Below are 20,257 nucleotides of genomic sequence, written 5' to 3'. Positions count from 1 at the left end.
CTTTACATAAAAATTAATTATGATTAATTTTGGTTTGATTGTCCTATCAAACTTATTAAAGGATATGATGCATGGATAAGTTCAGCTCTCAGAATTGAGTAGTTGTTATGATAGAGTCTAAAAATGTAGAATCATAGATTCATATATTCTAAGTTGAGAAGTATGAATTGGAAAATCACCATTACCATAATGTCTTTTGATAGAATAAGCTTCATGCATGTGAAAGAAACTTGAGGTATTGATGAAGACAGTGATGAACTTTTTATGAAAAGGATCGATGATCACAAAAAGCATCAAGTTTAGAATAAACCGATCTCTAGTAATCTATAGCTAGGGTTTGAAGTTTAGCATGACAAATAAATTGTTGCACATGCAACCCTTTAAAGTTCAAACGTACACTTAACATGGAAGGAAACATTATTCTTACTCTCTTGATTCTCTTTTTCAAAAATGCAACTTATATTTTTACTTTTAAACAAAATTAACAACCTATATTGGTTAAGTTTTCACTTGTTCAACTCTCACATCAATTATTCTAGTTATGTGTTTTATCAAGTTGGTATTTTAGAATGTTTCATTTTCAGAAAATTGTAAAAAAAAAATTGATTAAAGCAAGTGGTCTCATTATTAGGATGTAGTGAATGAATATTTAATACTAGAGAACATGATCATCAATTTGTTTTTTTTTTTCTTTTGAAAGGGGTGTTTCACAAGTTATGTATGTGGCTTGTAAGAGGATGATGTTATTGATAAATCTATAACATTATTTAATTAGAGTTTGAACTTCATCTCTAAATTAAAGAAAATTATATTACTCTATCTAAAATTTGTACTACAAAATAAATAATGACCATGTTAAGTGAAAAATGTGATGTTATTATGTTTTTCTATTGTTTCCGATTTAATTTCTAATAGTGTTTGATTACCTTTCATAATTATTTAATACACATTTTATCATGTTGAATAATGCGAGTTAGCACCATCACTCTAAAATTAGACTCATGTCATGTGTATATTAAATAATAAGTTATGGTACATATGTCACGAATTTTCCCTTTTTAATAATACATGGTTTTATCTAACCTTTATATAACTTCTAATTATTAACTTAGTTTTCCAAATTTTTTTTATATTAAAATTACATGGATTTTCTTATAGGGAATAACAATACTTAATGGAGTAGCACGATGAACAAAAATAATCTCATTTCAGAATTTATCAAAATAAATAGTGAAAATTATCATTAGTTTATACAAATTAATGTGAAGTCACATAACACGCTGGTTGATTGTTATGTCCACTTTATTTGTATTTATTTTTAATCATTTTAATTAAAAAAATGATAAATTAAACGTTAGTAAACAAAAGCAAGTAATTTCAAAAAGGATAAAATTAGATGTAAATTTAAATATGAAAAATAAATGATAATAAAATCTACATTTAAAAACATAGAAGCTGGATGGGAAAGTTCCAAAATTTTGAAACCTGTCAACCCAATCTCCTGAGCAAATCTCAGCCATCCATTCCCCTGAAAAACACATCAAATGATCAAAGCCAACGAAAAGACGACACGTAGCCTCATCTTAAAAAAAAGTTACAAATTTCACCATTGGATCAACCTGGACCAGACATGTAGGTCCCAATGTTCATTCTCTCTCTCTCTAAAACATTTTCCTTCAAAAAAACTTAACGCCCAAACCTGATGCCGTCACCCCACACCCTCAAATATAAATACGACAACCTCAAACACTGTCTTCCTCTCTTCAAAATATCGGCACCTCGAATTCTCGTCTCAGTTCGTCTCGTAACTCCTTCACATACTCACACACACACATACACTCTCTTCCTCTGTTAAATTTCCCAGCTCAGTACTGCATTTTCTCTCCGTGGAGTTTTTGTTCTTATCTCCAAATTCTCGCGTGTCAGTGTTTTTGTATGGCATTGTAGTGCTTCATTGTAAGTGACAGAGCATGTGTGAGCTGTGCGTTGCGCAATCTTTGTTGTTTAGTTGCATTGACATAGAACTCGACAATTAGGTTTCGGATCCCAAGCAATTTGGCATGTGGACCGATTTCATCATTTTCATGGCCATGCGAAAAACGACAACGTAGCAAGCACGGTTTTCGTGGTGGTGGGGGTGGAGTGCGCCTCCGAAAGCGAAACAAAACGTGTGCTTGTGGTGCAGACGAACCGTCCATCGATGAGGCCGAGGGAAGAGAAGGAACGAGTATAAAGAGGACCAAAACCTGAAGCTTAGAACAAGATCGTAGAAGATTCCTTAGTGTGTGTGTGTGTGAGAGAGAGAGAGTGTGTGTACAGAGAGACAAAGCACAAGAAGAAGCAGTTGAGGTTTCCTTGGTAAGTCGTTTTCGAATAGTTATTTATACCGATGACATCACTTTTATAATACAACAATTCTCTTCTTCTGCTTATTCATCTTCTTCTCATGTCTCTTTGCCTGCATCACACACACCTTTCATCCTCCGACAAACAATTTTTCACGTTCAACCCATGTTGTTTTTTGTTTAGCGTGTGACAATAACCTTGTTTTTTGTTCGTATTATTATTTTCTTTGGAACGAGTAATAATAATTGCAGTACTGCTGAAGGGTAGTGGTTTCTCTCTCTAAAAGGTAGTGAGTGAGTCGGACTCGGACTTGGACTCGGTGGTGCTTAGCTTTTTGGTTTTGGAGTGTTATCTCGGAGAGCGGGGATTGATTGCGATTTACAGAAAAGATAAAGAGAGAAGAAGAAGAGAATCACAAGAGTAGACGGGTGCGTGAGGGACGTGTCAGAAAACTTCGGCTTCGACACGCTTTGCTTCTTTTATTTTCGATTTCTGTACGATAAAGCACCACCCCACATTATTACTTATTACCTTCTATCACTGCAACTGCTTGCAGCAGTAAGTATGTGGCATTGTGGAATTATTCTTGATCATTCTTCTAACGAGGATGATCAATGACCCTTCACTCTTTCTTTGCATTTATTCGCACTTGCCTCCGTTTTGTTTCTTTCTGCTTTCAATTATTCCTTCTTTTCGGTTTTGGGGTGTCTATAGCTTTTGCTCTTGCTCTGATCCCGAGCCTTGTGCTGCTCAAGATTGCTTTGCTTTTCCCTTTTGTATTTTTAGCTAAGGACCATTTTGTTACCTCACCAGTTTTCTTTTCAATTCTTTCATTGTTATTATTATTAATATTATTTCATTAGTTGCATTCTAACTCGGTTGCTTCTTCTGGTTCTTCTTTATTTCGGTGCCTTCTTTATCTCTAACCATTGCTTTTACTTACCGGAAATGGTCATTCCCTGTCACTGTTTTATTCAATGAAAGTGATTCCCTCCACCTATATATTCTCATATCTCGACTTTATCCCCAACCGTTTCGTTTTTCATTTTTTATTCATTGCTCTTTTATGTTTTTCTTTCTTCTTTCAAATCAAAGCCAACGGCGTGCGTATTAACTCATATGGGTTTAAACTTTCGGCACTTTTTTGCTCATAAACGCTTTTGTTTCTTTGTCGTTGGTGTGCAGGAGAAAAACAAAAAAAGGTGAGCATCAGTGAGAAGTGGTGGAAATGTTTACATGCATAGCGTGTACGAAGCAAACGGCGGAGGAGGGGGAAGAAGGTGGTGAGAGTGGCACGTCGAGTACAAAAGAAGTTGTCAAAAGCCTGAGTGCGCAGGTTCTTAGTCCCATCTCACTCTTCACATCTACAAACTTTTCTTTTGCAGCTTAGCTTCTTTTCCCCATCCTAGTGAAAACCAACAAAATCAAACCAATATTGGGTCCTCATACTACGGTGGGGACCACCCCTTTTGAATCTTTTACCTCCACGTATACCTATATACGGCCTACATACACATTCACACTCTTGTGATATTTATATTATAAGCATCATAGGTGAGGATTGTGCTGGTTTACGATGACGTAAGTGTGGTGCGTTTTGGGCACTTTTGCTGTTGACGGATGGTCCACTTCCTTCCACGATTTGGTCCAGTGCTTGGTTTTATTTCCATGCATGTGGTGGTGCCGTGACGTTACCATATAGCATTTTCAACCAGTCAAGTCTGTTCTAGTGCTTACTATTCTCTCTAGAGTAAGAAATTACGGAACCAACTTGCCAAGTAGGTTACCAGTACCTTTTTGGCTACTTAGAATGCCACATGAGAGGAGCAAGTTGGTTTCTTCGAATCAGACTTTATAATAGGGACAGCATTATGTTTCCAATGTATAGCTAGTAGAATTTTACCATATAACGTGCCGGGTTTTCATTATCATTTGACTAGTGCTGGTATAGCCTAGAGTTAGTACTTTGAGATTATTCACTTATCATTGACTTACAACAACTACCTTAAGTTGCCCATTTTTCAAAGAACTAAAAGCTAATGTGCTGTGAAAGTAAAAATCTTCTTTGATTTGGGACGTGAAGAGCAGCAGTGGCAATGTGGCAACATGTTCCACATTCCGCGGTTTAGGTAATAATGTTTAGAAAAGATGCCTAGCACAGAAGGGAATGCTATATTCGTATCTTGGTGTCTGGCCCATCCTTGAATTCTTGTCGTCCCAAAAGTTTTCTATTATGTCCATATGCAACATGTATAGATACTTATTATGGGAGAAAATATATCATTTGCGGAGTGTTTTTGTCAGAAAAGTTTATTTGCATTTCTTAAGGTTCTCAATAGAATATCGGTAGTAGGTCCTCCGGAAGTAGAAAACCAATGTCTTTGGGTCAGTGGTTTGGTTTTTCATTGCGTCCTTTAGGTCTATTTAATAGTTAGGCTTAGTAGCCGTATAACGGCCATTGTTGATTGATGAGTCATTATGATGTTGTAATGGTAATCATTGGTTAATTAACACTCATTAGGAAGAGAACGGTTATATGAGTGAAAGTAGGTTGACTGTTACCCTATCAATTGTTTTTCTCTTGTATATTTGCACACTAGTTGCCCACATCTTCATGTTTAATATTAAACTAGGCACTAACCTTTTTTAAGAGATGGGGAACCTTGATTGAAATATCATATTAGAGACTTGTATTTGAGGCATGTTATGACGCCCCTCCTAACTATTTTGAACCATATGTTTCTGATTTGTGTGAAAATGTTGACAAATAATATTTGGATAGATATTGTTGGAGATTTGTACAAACAGGAAATGCTTTCCATTGGGGGTACATAGTTGATAGTAGGATATATATAAGGTTCCTATAATGGACTTTCATGTTCACTGCTGTTGTTGTCATCCACTTGTATCCTATACCCAAGTACATTCTCCACCATACCAGCTGTAAAGCTATAGCACGATGCTTCGAAAATGACACAAATCTGAAACCTTAGGCTCCATCTAGTTTCATCCAAACATATTTTTTAGTTTTTGTTTCTGAACATCCAGACTTAGTTTCCCTACTCTTCCCATGTAAGCCATTTGACAAACACTTCTGCTGCATGCTCTGTTTGGATGTCTCTAAATTACTTAACTTATTTTAGTTATATTTTTTTATTTGGGGTTTGGGGGGGAGGGTCCAATATCACTAAACTAAAAGGCTTTTTAGAGTGGGGAATTTGAATTGTATTTTCTACTTCTGGCAAGTTGAGAAACCCTAAACCCTATATATAATTATTTGTCCATCAAATGTATCACTGGAAATTACATTGGATTTTAAAAGGGAATATGTAAAGGAGGGATCTACATTGTTAGCTGTAGGGGAAAGTACAGCACTCAGGTGTTTCGAAAGCTTTAACACATTTTTAAGTACTAAAAATATTTTTTAAACGCTTCCCCATCAGATGCTTCCCAATTTAAGTGTCATTGGTCAAATCCATAGATGCAGAATGTGTAACTATTCAAGAATCTCAATTTTTCTAAAAGTTTGAGATATTCTGATAAAGTAGCATGATCTGTAAAAGTAAGTTTACATGAAGGTGTAGTGTTGACCAAGTACATGTATGTATTATGCAACTTTTGAAAAATATACGATACAGTTATATTCGTCTTGAAATAATTTTAATGCACTTTTATGTAACAGTATTCTGATGGCACGTTTCACGTCTAAATTTATCTTTTGGTGGCGTGTTATGGTAAACCAGTTTATAATCAATCTTAAAATAATTGCTCAATTGAAAGTAACTTCTCTCGCCATTTGAGAATGTCCATTAGCAGCTTGATAGATATGTGTTGTTCTTTTTTAATTTTCATCCAAGAAGGACTTATTTGTTTATCAAATGTCACTTGTCATAAATTTTGTATGTTTCTCAGAAAATAGATATCTTTGGTACGTAATTAAATTAAAACTTTTAATGCATTGATGTTAATTTGATTTTTTTTTTTCCTTTTCTGCATACGCAGTTAAAGGATATGGTACTGAAGTTTTCAGGTTCATACAAGCAGTGCAGACCTTGCACAGGGTCCAGTACCTACAAGAAAGGACAGAGGCCATATCCTGACTTTGACACCATTTCAGAAGGGGTTCCATACCCCTATATTGGAGGAGCAAGCTCAACTTCAACCCCTGCTTGGGACTTCACAAGCTCCTATTTCCCTGGTGGTAGATCAGACCAAAGATTTATGGGGGGGTTCAGTGGTGATAGGACCTCTAGAGGACCTGATTCAGCACCAGCATGTGATGTACTTGTTGAGGAAGAGGATGAAACCAAGGAGTGGATGGCACAGGTGGAACCAGGGGTTCACATTACCTTTGTGTCTCTTCCCAGAGGGGGAAATGATCTCAAAAGAATTCGCTTCAGGTATGTTAAGAAATCGAAAGCCTTGATAGTGTTACCTTCAACTTAAACCTTAAAAGGTACCGAGGTTTTACTAATGTTAGATCTATGATTCTTTATTCAGACCATTAAATAATAAATAAACCAAGTCAAACTAAATTAGTTATTAATTATTGGCGTAACTCTTCATTGTTGCCACTGCCCTTGACACGATTCCATTTGTAAAGATAGATTTAGATTGAAAGTGGGAGCTAAAAGATTTAGTCGCAATATGTCCTAATAAGTTACCTATTATGAGAACTTATTGTTATACAGAGAATATTATTAATTGTTTTACTAAAGTTAGACCTTTGATTCTTTATTCAGACCATTAAATAATAAACCCGTTCAAACTAAATTGTTCAATAATTTGTTGGGCTAACTCTGCATTGTTGCCACTTCCCTTGACATAGATTCCATTTGTAGAGATAGATTTGAATTGAAAATGGGAACCAAAAGATGTAGTTGCATGTTCTAAGTTGTGGTAGAAAATGTACCATCGAGGCCTTAATAGTTAATATCATACAAAGTATATGAAATTTTTAGTTGTTGCAAAAGTTAAGTATCCACTAGGAGTGAAGACTGAAAGCACTTACCATTTAAATTTGAAGCCGAGAGATTTTTGACAAGTGGCAAGCTCAAAAATGGTGGGGTGAGAATTATGACAGAATCATGGAACTTTACAATGTCCAGAGATTCAATCGACAAGCTCTTAACACTCCTTCCAGATCTGAGGATGAGGTAATCTACAACTTCTGCACCTGTATGATGTTAAGCTGTTAACAGTTTATTTCATCGACCTTGTTATTTTTTATGAAAAAGGCTGCAACAACAACACTTACCATTAAGTTAATCACTGTCATGAGAAGGCATTGCCATAAGAGAAATACTATATTGAGTTCAACATTTGTCAATATACATTGTTTCCTTTGAGCAGCAAAGAGATTCTTCTTACTCAAGACTGACATCTGGACAAGAAAGCCCGGGGTCGATGTCGTTGAAGGAATGGACACCAAGGAATCACTATAAGCCCTCATTGAATAACCACTCTGAAGCTATGGATCACGGTGGTGGTCAAAACTTCCCTGCAGGGTCATCTGTGGAAGCATCAAGGACAACCACTTCTTCTAGAGATGAGCCTTCAATGAGCAATGCTAGTGACCTGGAGGCAGAATGGATAGAGCAAGATGAACCTGGAGTGTACATTACGATCAGGCAATTAGCTGATGGAACTAAGGAGCTTCGTCGTGTTAGATTCAGGTAATATTACATTATCATGCATGTCAGCATTTTTCTAGTTTCTAGTGGTTCCTCCTCCTCAATAAAACATGTGACATGTTCCTTCCCAAAAACATCATCCAAGGAAACATGTACTAATTGGTGAAGTGAGATGATGAAATGGTCCAATAGACTGCATGTTGACATGTTGCCAAATTTCATTGAAAAATAAAAATTTTCTAGACATATACATACTCTCTCTCACACACACATGAATATATATATATATATATATATATATATATATATATATATATATATATATATATATTAGTAAGGATAACTTTATCTTCTAGAAGATTCGTAGGTTTTGATTTTACAGTTTATCAACTCTATCTGCAGCCGGGAGAAATTTGGGGAGGGGCATGCAAAGAAATGGTGGGAAGACAACAGAGAAAGAATACAAGCTCAATACCTTTGACGTGTCTTGGCCTTGAAAGAGAAATGTCCCAAGCGGGTGGAATCCTCAATTTTGTTTCCTAGAGTTTGTAGTGTAGTTTACTCCAGTTTACAAGTGGAGTTCTATTGTTGATACTCTCAAACAATGCAAGCCCCGCATTTAAGGGTCAGCCGTCATAGTATTGGAAACTATAGGCTACCTGGACAACCTGTGTAGAAGGAAGTTTACAGAACAAAAGAGTTGTTTTCACATTTGAATCAGAGGTGAGGTGAGGCGAGTCATGATGTTTTTAATTCCAGATTTAAGCTGCTTGTTAGTGCTTTATTTTCCCATCCTATGGGTGGATAGGTCTATCTTGACTCCAGCAACCTGGTAACTGTTCTAGATCATGAAAAGTTAGCATTTGTACAAAAAGAAAAACATTTGGAAATTGAATCTGATTTGTGAGCACACTTGCAATATGGTCTACTAATCCTGCAGATTGGATCTGGTTTTTCTTATGTATATTGAAATTTCAACGAAGAGTTCCAGCTATATTTTACCATGATTTTTCTTTGTATAACTTGTTTTAGGACTGTGGTTCATGCAAAGGAATTGAGCCTAAGTCTCCCCCCTAACCTCTCCTAATTAACATGCATGTTCCTTTCTACCTTTAATTCTTTATATTTTATCTCTTAATGTAGTTGCTAATTATTCAGAGAGAAATTCCACTCTAATGAGATTTCCTTACTGTACAAGTTATATTAAAATATACTTGTAGGTGAGGTAATAAGAAGTGATGAATACTTAATATATTTGTAGTTTGAAAGAACTTGCTTTATGAAAACTGGTAACTTTGTTCGCACCAATATTGGTTTTTTCTGCAAAATTACCACTCCCGTGTCAGGCAAACATTTTCTGCAAAACTTTATCACTGAGAAAAATAAAATGCTTTTGGTGGGATACTCAGGAGGAGGAGCACTGGATTTTATAAACACTCAATTACAGTTTTCATTTCTGTTTATGTAACAAAATAAACGAGTTCTTGTGGTATTGAAGATTTACACCACAAATATCTGGTCCTCGTGAGAATCTAATCCATGTTTATTCCGTTAAAATTACATTTATAAAGAGTGAAAAATTAAAAGTTTAATTTTTGTTTCTTTGTACGCGTCAACTCACCTCTCCAAGAAGTGGGTACAAGCTTACTCAATGGAACAATGTAAACAAAGCAAATTAATATATGTTAATTTGTAAATAAAAATGGTCAAATATTAATTTCATTCTTGTGTTATTTCTTATGCTTAGTTTCATACTCTATCTTCTAAATAATTGAGTTCAATCTTGTTGATTTTAAAGTTATTCAAAACATTCCTTATGCTAGGTCTTCCATCAGCTTAGTTTAACTTCTTTAATATTTAAGATATTAACAATTAAGAACGGTTAGAAAACAATAATTTAACATAGGATGAGTTTTTAATTGTTACTATGGTATTTAACAATTTGAAGATTAAAAGAATGCAGAAGACATTTTTGCACATGAGTACCATATGCAATGACTGAATGTTGGAGAAGTCTGTGCAATGCAACCAACATGGTTTGAAACAAAGAGGCATTTCAAACTTACTGCAAGTTTGCATGCAAAAGGTAATCTCTTAATACTTTATAGTCTGTATCTACAAGCACAACTACCAATATTAACAGTGTGAACAAGTTTATACTTCATGAAATATTGAGCTCTGTTTTTGCAGACAGAAATACCTTAAAAGTACAAATGAAAATGTTTAAAAGAATCTCTATATTGAAATAGATCTCATGGAGTCAATGATGCATAAGCTAGGGAGGTGTTAGGCCTGCATAATCTCTATCATTCAAAATGTATTTTCTTAAGAACAAAATGATCGTTTGAGCCATGGAGGTATTAGGAAAAACTAAAGTCTATTCTCAAACATGAAATAAAGAATGTGTAAACCACAATTTTCATTATGGCTTTATTCTAACATGAAAACAAACATTTAACTAAAGTGAAGATTGCACCTTCTATCACCGTATTAGGAACTAGCATATAACATTACGATGAATACTTAAATGAATCAATGATATAGGAAGTTGATTCAATGAATGAATGTGTTCCTGAAAAAAGTGCAGGGTTTTTTAAGGAGACCTAGTAGAAAGGAGGAAATGAGTTTGGAATTATACATCTCTTTTAGATAAATTACTATGCAACAACTGTTTTGCTAGTAATAATGAGATTTGACCTTATTGTACAAAAACTTGTAACGGTCAAACATAAAGGTGATAATAGACTGTTAGATGAAAGGCTATTCCAAGAGTTATGTAATTTGTGCTAGGATGCTTGATCTTGTTTCAAGCCATTGAGAATAAAAAAATTGGCCAAAATGCAAATTAATATCCTTTCTTCAAAATTTTAATTTCATACACATTATACCATTTCACTAATCGTTACATTAATACTAATTTTCATAGATATGAACATCTATCTGCATTACACTTTAAAAAAATTAAAACAAATTTATCTTTTCAAATTATAATATACATATAGAAAGAAAATATATATATAATATATCCGTGTGTGTAACATTAAGTTCTAACTTCAAGTTCTATGACTCAAAGTTTAGTAGGTTGTGCTATGTTATAGTTAAGTTCTAACTTCAAGTTTTCAAGATTTAGTCTGGTGAGTTGTGTAACGTTAAGAATGCATATAAGGATATTTTTGATAAGTGACTTGATTTAAAAAAAATACTTATATTTATATAAATAAATTTTGTTAAAATATCATAAATATTAAAAGTAATTTAAGGTAAAAATAAAACATTATAAAGACTTTTTTTTTTCAGCAATAAAGACTTAAAGATAGAACTAGAAACAAGGTTGAAGGTGATGAAAAAAACGTAAAAGGAACACATTAAGTCGAAAAGAATAAAAAATAAAAAATCCCTATTTTTTATTATTTTGAATACTATAGTTAAAAGTCGTCCTTCTTTATTAAGATTTAAAGTTTATTTTGATCTATGTTTCTTATAATATCACATATTAGCATGATCATCACAATTTAAAAATAAAACACACAAATATATAAAATAAAATCAATACATTAAAATATATTTTTATAATTTATATAAATTATTCAAATCTCATAATTTTTGCAAATTTATTAATTATTAAACATATATTAGAATCAAAACTAAAACCAATTAACTATCTCTCATATCATAAATCTCACATTCATCAATATCACAACATCTTATATCATAAATCTCACATACATCAGTAGCACATCTGTTTCCACTTTTAAAAAAATTTACATCTATTATTTATTGCTACCACGATAAAACTACATAACAAAAAAATCACCTACCAAATATAGTTCTTTGCACCACATATTATGAGAACTTCAATAATTTAATTTTCTATGCTAATTTCATATTCCTAAATTCAATCATTTTAACTCAATACATTTTTTCTCACCCTTTTTAACGTGCTTAGATTAAATTTAAGCTCTCAACTTTACCGCCAAAAATAACAAACAAACACTAAGAACAAGACATATAATCAATTCTAAAAATTAACTAAAAAGAAGACCAAAGAAACTTACTGAAAAACAATTTCTAGTATTCTACCAAGATTACTAAGCTACTTTTGATATAAAAAAGCTCTCCGAAATTTTAAAGAGAACATAGAAAAAAATCATTTTAAAAAGATAGTTTTTATAAAATAAAATAAAATTTGAGCATTCAACCTTAACTTGAATAAAATCCATGATTATATAGGTTAACATTATATGATAACTTATCAATTTATCTAGTACGTATACATGTTAATGAATAAACACACCTTTTTTACATTTAGAAATCAGTGATAGTAAAGTATTACGCTAACAAGGAAAGAAAATGGTTATTATTAGCTTATATACAGAAGATAAGAAGACGTGTTGTAGCATGTCAGAGGTGTATGCCAAACTTTATTTATATAAAACTTTGATTTTATAGTTTAAAGTATGAGCTTAGCTCTGCATGTCCCACATGTACGAGACGATTGCCAACAAGTCACAACACAGGCACAGGCAATACAAACTAGTTTTGTAGTTTAGGGTTGGCCAAAGCCATAAAATATTGTAAAACACACATAATTATAGTTTAGGACATTCACACAAACAACATTGAGCATGCACATTAGGGTCTTCCACATTTACTCATCCGGCAACTTTTCTGGTGAAAGTTCTTCCAGCCTGAATCTGCTGCTGGGCGGACCCAAGGATGAAGTTTCCAGATTCAGAAATCCAATTCACTCCAGCTTTCATTGGTGGAGGACGGGTTTGCCCCATTGATTGTCTTCTACCACTAACAGACAAATTGCCCAATTTCTCAGCTGTTTCTGAAATCCCACGTGCAGACCTCCCCTTGTTCATAGAAGCTGCCAACAACCAAACACAGTTTTCCATAAACAATAATTACGACAATCCAGAAAAACAAATCTCTCAAAGATATACTAAAGAATGGCAATCAATTGAAAGTGACCCATAAAAGAAAACACTTGATACCAGGGATAAAAGAAAACACTTGATACCAGGGAGGGAAGTTAAACGGTGTAAGAAAACAAAGGGAGCTGTTTCGGAAAACTAGTTCTTGAACCACAAATGCAAACTGTTTTAGAAAAATAGTTCTAAACCGAATAACCTTTTCTCAAACTATTAAAAACTCGTTAAAACCTAGCAATACAACAGTATAATCCTAGTCTCAACTAAGATATCCATATAGCCCTGCAATTGCGGATTCCATGCGTTATGGGAACCTTGCCGTTCTTATCATTGTAAGCAAATTAAAGTGGAATTTTTATTATTTCTTGACCACTAGTCAGCGAATTGTAAACTATATAGCTTTGTAACTTGGTAATTTAATTTCAATTGCTTCTTTAATTATTAATTTACTGCATAGATGTGTAAACCAGTTGGATTTCAAAACAATTCAGTTGGAGCCTGTGACATGGTACACCCCTACTTGATACAAAAATTAAAATACCAGAGACTCAAAGGCTTACTTGGGCTGTCCCTTCCTGGCTGTCGATACTTTGGTTTAGTACTCCTCATAGGTTTTTCATTCCTAATTCCATCCTACAGAAGAAACAGAAAGAAATCGTTAGCATGACACATGGATTGAATAAGGAACCAGCTTAAGATTAACATATTAGTCCATCCAAGATGCCATACAAGAGCCCATCCATCAATATACGAAAAAGGACTTTCAAGTAAATTTGGTAATCATGTTTTTATATTCTTGGTATAAAAAGAAAGCATATAGTGCTAGTTAATGAGAGAGGGGTGGAAAGAACAAAAGCATGTTAAGAGAATAACTCACCTGATTTACCATATCCAGCTTCCGTTGCACACCTGTAACATTCTTAATTGGATGAGAACATCGGTCTTCACATTAACAAATATACAGAGTATTTCACTAACCAAACAACAACCTATTTATTACATACACGAATCCAACGGGGAAAACCTTTTATGTCGATAAGAAATTTCCTGTTTAAACAAACAGATATTTTAAACCTAATGATAACATAATTGAATTCTCTTCAAAGTAAACAAGGTGCATCCAGAGTGCAGAAGCCAGTCGCCCAAGGAACCTTCTGGTTTAGAAGAGGCAAGCTTCTATCTACTTATTGATGAGTAAAACTAAATCTATTAGTAGAAAACACCCATTAACTTGATAACCGCGAGGCAAAATAGTCAAAAGGTTCAAAATATTTCTGTATTGAACATCATAATCTCATTTACTAAGAATTATAAGCATGGGTAGTTAATTATAAAAATCAACGAAGAATAGTAAAATATTTTAATTACAAGGTTTTTCTATTCATCGACCGGTGTACATTTGGGGTCGTGTTGCTCCATATACAAAAATTAATGGAAAGAACACATACATTGATCTAATCAATAAAAATGTAATAGGTCACCTGAAGCTAAAGGAGGATGTAATTTCTGGGAAGAAAAATGATTGGTGATCTTTGAATAAGATAAAGCACCGGGATATCTCTTGACCCCTTGCTGATCCAGTGCTCCTCTGGTTCCAGCTGGAAAGAAAGGACAATAAAGATCACCACTCGCACAATAAACACGTCCCTAGCTAATAAATAAATAATACAAACCGGATGGTGGAGTTCTCGCTACTGCTCTGCTTCGAAGGGATGGAGGAATATAGAAGCAACTCTACAACAAATAAAAAGTCCGAATAAGACAGCTTCTAAAGTAAAAAATGATACGTTCCTGACGAAAAGAAAAACAATAAAACATTAACTAGTTAGAAGATCACCTGAAAGAAAGGATGCTGAAGGGCCTCAGAAGCTGTTGGCCTCTTGCAGGGATCCCAGGAGCAAAGTGACTGCATTAACAGAAAAGAATAAAACAGGAAAGAAAATGCATTACACACTATTTGTTGATCAGTGGCTCACAGGCCTAAGCAACTAACAAATAATACCAAAAACTACATACTGTGATAAGACTGATTGCATCCTCGCTTGCAGACGGGATCAGTGCAGAAAGATGCACACCGGCAAGCTATAGAAAGTATAAAAGGCATATAAAGTGATTAGAAGAATGCCATTATACGTAGTAAAGTAAGTACGCAACTAGCATCCCAGATGCTAACTACTAAACATAGCAAGATCGGGTTAAATCTAACCTGCGGGAATTGGTAGTTGATATCCCTTGCAAGTTTGAGTCCATCATCCCAAGATTCATAGGTTGGACTGCCAATCACACCACATATTTTGTATATCTCATCTGCTTCACTGCATGCCACAAGGAAACATGTTATTTACAACATCCAGTTGCTAATCAGGACTGCTTTAGAATATGATACCACTTTTAAGCAAATAAACATCGTAACATTAGATTTTATAAATTGCATGAGTTCCAGGTGCTAAAATTAATGAAGATGTATTTGCTCTTTTCTCAGTCAAAAATTCAATATTAGGTGTATGGTGGGGGAAGGGGGCAGAAAGTGAAAAGAAGCTAATACCTGACACCTGGGAAAAGGGGACGAAGAGAGAAAAGCTCAGCCATTATAGCACCCATTGCCCACATGTCTAGAAGGGAAAAAAATGTTAATAAAATGCTACTCATCATCATCATTAGAAAAAACATATAAGTGACAAAAGTAAATGACACAATTGTTGCCAAATCAGACACTCACCAACTTTAGAGGAATACATATAAGACTGAAGCAGCACTTCAGGTGCACGGTACCTAAACAGGAAGGCCATCACGCATGTTATTACATACCTAAAACACAGAATGTGAAGCATCTATTGAAAGTCGATTACACATACCATCGTGTGGAGACATATTCAGTGTAAGGTGGTTGTGAAGTGATCTCTCGGGCTAGGCCAAAATCAGCAATTTTGATTATATCCTTGGTAACCAGCAAGTTTTCTGCACCATATCAGCATTCCTTGGGTCAAAACAGAAGCATTTTGCGATAGAGTAATATAAACAGTAGACCGTGCTCTCAGTTTATTTATTTTAAGTCTGTCTAACAATAGAGTTCTGTTCATCTAATTAGCATTTAACAGTCAAAATAGAAAACGTATATAACCAGTTAGCCAGAGAAAACTAGAGTACAAGAGAACAAAATTCTGGCAAAATATAACACACGTAATATAAACTAGCGAAAACACATACATCTTATTTTACTGAGTTTAAATTTAATATATATTTTAATACTAGAGAAATAACAAATGGGATGAGAGGGTAGAGAACTTTGAAATTATAAAACACAGATGGAACCTGAATACGAAAGAATCATTTTTTACGGTTAGTATGAAGGCGATAAGGCACAGAAGAAAATAAATGAAGTTGTTTTACCTTAGATTAAAAGGGTATATTGTGTAAACAAAAAACGTCTTTATATATAGTTTACAACCTAACGAAAACACCATATGCTCATTAGCACCTAAGTATCTGTAAACAAGAAACGTCTTTATATATAGTTTACAACCTACCGAAAACACCATATGCTCATTAGCACCTATGTATCTGCATTTTTATCACACTATTATTTTAATAGTCAAAATTTAATTGTTGTAATAATTTTTATTATTCTACATATTGTTGTGTATATTAATTTTAAATTTAATATATTGTTAATACATATTTATTTTATCTTGTTTAAATTTCAAATATTATTTAAGATATTTAAATTTAAGATAAAAAAAAATTGAAGTCATCCGTTGGGATGCGAGAGTAGAAAATTTGGAACTTGTAAAAATCAAATGGAACCCGAATAGTAAGAGAACAAGTCGGGATGGCTATTTTAAAAGGGATAAAGACAAGAAAATAAACAAAGCAGTTTTACATAGATTAAAGGATATATTGGAAAATAAAACATGTACAAAAAAATCACCTTTACATTTAATATATTATGGAAGTAATAGATTAACTCTCACATTCAATAAAAAAGCATAATATAACAGATTTTAGAGGAAATAGTGCATAAGTACCAGGCTTCAGGTCACGATGGAAGTATCCACGCTGGTGCATGTAAGCAAGACCTTGGAAAACTTGAAAACACCAATTTCTAACTTCACCTTCAGAAAACAGTTTTTCCCTATCTTTCATAAGCTGGTATAGGTTGCATTCCTACAACACACCAAATTGACACTAAAATTAGTCTATCAGATCTTGCATTATCCAACCAAGTCTTTCTCTACCAGAACTTTAACTTTAATCGCGCACCATGTATTCAAAAACAAAGTACAAAATGTCACTTTCTCGAATAACTTCCTTCAGCTTGACAATATTTGGGTGGTTCATTTTTCGTAATGACTGCCAACAAGGGAAATGAGAGAGTAATTATAAATATTCAACAATGCATGACAAAAAAAGACTTAAGAAAGATAAGCAAGATTGAAACCTTGACTTCTCTTAGGTTTACACACTCCTCCCAAGAGTAATACTTCTTCTTCATCTTCTTGATAGCAACCTGCAGTTTTACTACTTATTAGGACACCACCCGACTTCAAATAGAGCAACTCCATCATGTCAGTTAAAGAATACTTACAACTTCACCAGTTTGTTTGTTTATAGCTCTCCAGACACTCCCAAACGTCCCATCACCAACTTCCTTAATTAAGTTGTACCTGTATTTGCAGAGAAAGGTACTAAGAAATTTAATACAAAACACGGGAGGAAGGAAATAGGAATTCCTGCAAAAACGGGAAAAAGTAATCACCTCTCCATTGTTCCCAGGTAACAATAAGCAGCGCTTTCTTTATTCTTCAACAAATGTAAACAAAAACACAAAGGATAAATGGCATTTATCTCGTGTAGATGATGCTCAGAGCTATATAAAATATTAAGAGGTTCCTGCTGGTCCAGCAAAATCCACCATCAATTTTCTGTCGTAGCAAAAGGGGGCATAGAAGCAGAAACTTTCAGATGGAGGGGCTGCACAGCTTTATTCATTAATAGACCCACGGCTTTGAAATGGTTGCAGAGTAAAGGTGGTGGAAATGAACAAGAACCAGAGATCATACTGACACTTCTCAGGTCCCACTAAAATGGCTGGTCAAAGCAGTAGCATTATCCTCTCTCAAGCTAAAATCACCTTGACCCAAGACTTCAGAACTACAATAAGATCTACTTCATCTAACCAAAGTAGGATTTGTTTCAGAAACTTAGGGTAACTGATGTATTATAAGCAACAATACCCATCAAGAGCAACACGGAGGCTATTTCAATAACTACAGTTCGAACTGATTCAATGCAAAAGCTTCACTCAAAAGATGCAGGCAGAATCCAATATTCAGTCACCGCTCTATATGTTTCAGCCCTGTAGAAGCAAAAATAGGCTAAGACAATTTTTTAATAGTTTGAACAGAAGACGTTCTGGAGGTTCTTCACGGTAGAAATCTTACCCAAGAGGATTTACCGGAAGTTTTAACTGAATGATGGGTCAGCAATGCACTGCCAAAGGAACATTCATCAAGAAACTTCTTTTTGGATTGGTGTTTTGGAAAGAAGAATAAGAATAAGCGCTTACTTGCACAAGTGCACTAAAGATGCAGCACCTGTATCAGAAGAAAGTAGCATCACGTACCCTGTGCTGATCATCAAACGGGAGCAGAACACTAAGTGCAATTAACAAAGGAAACCCGAAGAAAATCTCCAAGGATGAAAAATCGCCAATCAAGCACTTCTTGGAATGCAAAAAACCGATACTGGTAGCAATTTGTCCAGAAACAAACTCCCTCCATGTCTCAAAATATAAATCACGATCCTTTCTATTCAAACCCAGACCAACCTATAATTAAAGAACACGGAAAAGGCTTGAGGGTTAGATTTAAAAAAATCCATATTCAATTCTCTTCCCCATTACATGACCAATATAATAAAAAAAATCTCAACAAAAAACATGAATGAAGTATGAAATCAGGTAACTACTAGTTTCACATCATACAACAAAACAGCGATGAAGACTTCGAGTCTCTGACCAAGAAAAACTAATTGCATTTACACTTACCTCAAACAATTAAAATTCGAAAATCCTGTGCAGACATTGAAAGTTTTCCAGGCAAAAAAAAAAAGAGCAAATTATCAGTCAAGGAACAAAATTCCGGAATTGAAATTACAACGCGTAAAATAGCCTATTAGCAGCTCTAGGAATTGATTGATTTTGTCATCAAATAAAACTTCAAATTCCAAAAACCAAAAGCATAAATAATTTAATAACACCGAGAATTATCACCGAAGCCGGAACACAAGCATCATCAACAATCCATACGAATCTCGAGAAGCATAAAACTACCCCGCCCCAATCAGCAAAGCAGAATCGTATCTCCAAACCCTAACTAAGACCAAAGCACACAAAGAAAAGAAAAACCTAGAAAAACAAAGGCGGAAAATCCATCACGAAAGTCAAATTGAAGGAAGGCGTAATCCTCCAACATCGAGAATGAATTGAAGAAAGAAATTGAATTGGTGGATTGTGAAAAGGCTAATGAAATAGAAAAGGAAGAGAAAATAAAGCGAAAATGTAATCGGAAGGATCCGACAAAGGATCGGATCGGATCGGATCTGAAAGAAGAGAAAGAGACCTGAAAAGCACGCAGCATAACAACCGTCTCGAAGGACGGGAAGAGGCGGAATCCAGAGCTTCTTGTTGTTCTTCCTAAGCGAAGCTTTTTCTTGTTTTTCTCTTTCTCGGGTTTGGATTGGTGCGAAGGATGAAATATAGGGAATTATAAAATAAAGGGTGAGACCTAATTTATGCGTTTTGGGTGGGCCTTTCTCACCGCCTTCATTCCTTCTTTTTCTTCTCTTCCACTCCAACTCCTCTTTTTCCTATTTTTATTTTCTCTTCTCCGCGTCATCCCTCCTCTCCCCTCTATTCCCTCCACGTCACACCTACATTTATTATTCCACATCTAATATACTTATATTTACATAATATTTTCATACAATTATACATAAACAAATAAATTTAATCCATCATATTTTTATGTTTTGCCACTCATGAAAGTGTAATCAAATCATCCCTCTATCATGCTACACCTGTGTATAATCATGTTCGCATGACACCTAATCATCATATACATAATTATGAAATGTCAAAAAGGGCTATATATATTTTTTGAATGATAAATATGCAATTCATCTTGTAACCTGTAACAGTATAAGAGACAACTCAAGCTTACAATGTATCTTGATTCAAGGCTAAAATTAGTCAAAATTAGCATATCTTTTTTCAATGTTAGAAAACAGTTACAAATCTGTTTTTAAGTTAAATGTTATAAATTAGTTAAACATATACAAAAA

General features: G+C 34.2%; 2 protein-coding genes across 9 annotated transcripts; one reads left to right on the top strand and one right to left on the bottom strand.

Annotated features, from left to right (window-relative positions):
* Window positions 1–1,715: 1,715 nt before the first annotated feature.
* LOC137811176 (protein BREVIS RADIX-like) lies at window positions 1,716–8,898 on the top strand. 4 transcript variants are annotated; one of them, XM_068612807.1, is made up of 6 exons: window positions 1,716–2,358; window positions 3,532–3,682; window positions 6,349–6,746; window positions 7,373–7,502; window positions 7,699–8,021; window positions 8,382–8,898. In XM_068612807.1, exons 2-6 carry the CDS (start codon window positions 3,575–3,577, stop codon window positions 8,458–8,460), a joined length of 1,038 nt encoding a protein of 345 aa, XP_068468908.1. In that variant the 5' UTR covers window positions 1,716–2,358; window positions 3,532–3,574; the 3' UTR covers window positions 8,461–8,898. The 4 variants fall into 4 exon arrangements, with proteins under 4 accessions (XP_068468908.1, XP_068468911.1, XP_068468910.1 ...); XM_068612809.1 differs by lacking the exon at window positions 1,716–2,358 and adding an exon at window positions 2,454–2,904; XM_068612808.1 differs by lacking the exon at window positions 1,716–2,358 and adding an exon at window positions 2,455–2,774.
* A 3,472-nt stretch (window positions 8,899–12,370) lies between these two features.
* Window positions 12,371–19,844, bottom strand: LOC137811175 (cyclin-dependent kinase F-4-like). 5 transcript variants are annotated; one of them, XM_068612806.1, is made up of 20 exons: window positions 19,537–19,844; window positions 18,963–18,987; window positions 18,540–18,743; window positions 18,358–18,406; window positions 17,673–18,272; window positions 17,502–17,580; window positions 17,355–17,423; window positions 17,177–17,266; window positions 16,942–17,080; window positions 15,772–15,874; window positions 15,636–15,688; window positions 15,462–15,528; window positions 15,123–15,231; window positions 14,933–14,998; window positions 14,754–14,822; window positions 14,590–14,650; window positions 14,398–14,514; window positions 13,794–13,825; window positions 13,477–13,549; window positions 12,371–12,852 (listed from the first exon to the last, which is right to left on the bottom strand). In XM_068612806.1, the coding sequence occupies exons 5-20, from the start codon at window positions 17,678–17,680 to the stop codon at window positions 12,632–12,634; spliced, it is 1,356 nt and encodes a 451-aa protein (XP_068468907.1). In that variant the 5' UTR covers window positions 17,681–18,272; window positions 18,358–18,406; window positions 18,540–18,743; window positions 18,963–18,987; window positions 19,537–19,844; the 3' UTR covers window positions 12,371–12,631. The 5 variants fall into 5 exon arrangements, with proteins under 5 accessions (XP_068468907.1, XP_068468904.1, XP_068468905.1 ...); XM_068612803.1 differs by having other exon boundaries at window positions 18,483–18,743; window positions 19,537–19,772; XM_068612804.1 differs by lacking the exon at window positions 19,537–19,844 and adding an exon at window positions 19,188–19,512 and having other exon boundaries at window positions 18,483–18,743.
* Between the last annotated feature and the right edge of the window lie 413 nt (window positions 19,845–20,257).

The sequence above is a fragment of the Phaseolus vulgaris genome, chromosome 2, assembly GCF_000499845.2.
Source record: "Phaseolus vulgaris cultivar G19833 chromosome 2, P. vulgaris v2.0, whole genome shotgun sequence".
NCBI lineage: Eukaryota > Viridiplantae > Streptophyta > Magnoliopsida > Fabales > Fabaceae > Phaseolus > Phaseolus vulgaris.
This window is presented reverse-complemented; position numbering and strand designations above follow the sequence as displayed.

Bases quoted from the DNA above. Each gene is read 5' to 3' on its own strand.
- LOC137811175 (XM_068612806.1), bottom strand. The intron at 14,651-14,753 runs GTGATCTTCTAA...TATTTGTTGTAG, and splicing joins TTCAGCATCCTTTCTTTCAG to AGTTGCTTCTATATTCCTCC. The intron at 13,550-13,793 runs GTGAGTTATTCT...TTTCTTCTGTAG, and splicing joins AGCTGGATATGGTAAATCAG to GATGGAATTAGGAATGAAAA.
- LOC137811176 (XM_068612807.1), top strand. From the start codon at position 3,575: ATGTTTACATGCATAGCGTGTACGAAGCAAACGGCGGAGGAGGGGGAA. The intron at 6,747-7,372 runs GTATGTTAAGAA...TTAAATTTGAAG, and splicing joins CTCAAAAGAATTCGCTTCAG to CCGAGAGATTTTTGACAAGT. The intron at 8,022-8,381 runs GTAATATTACAT...CTCTATCTGCAG, and splicing joins CTTCGTCGTGTTAGATTCAG to CCGGGAGAAATTTGGGGAGG.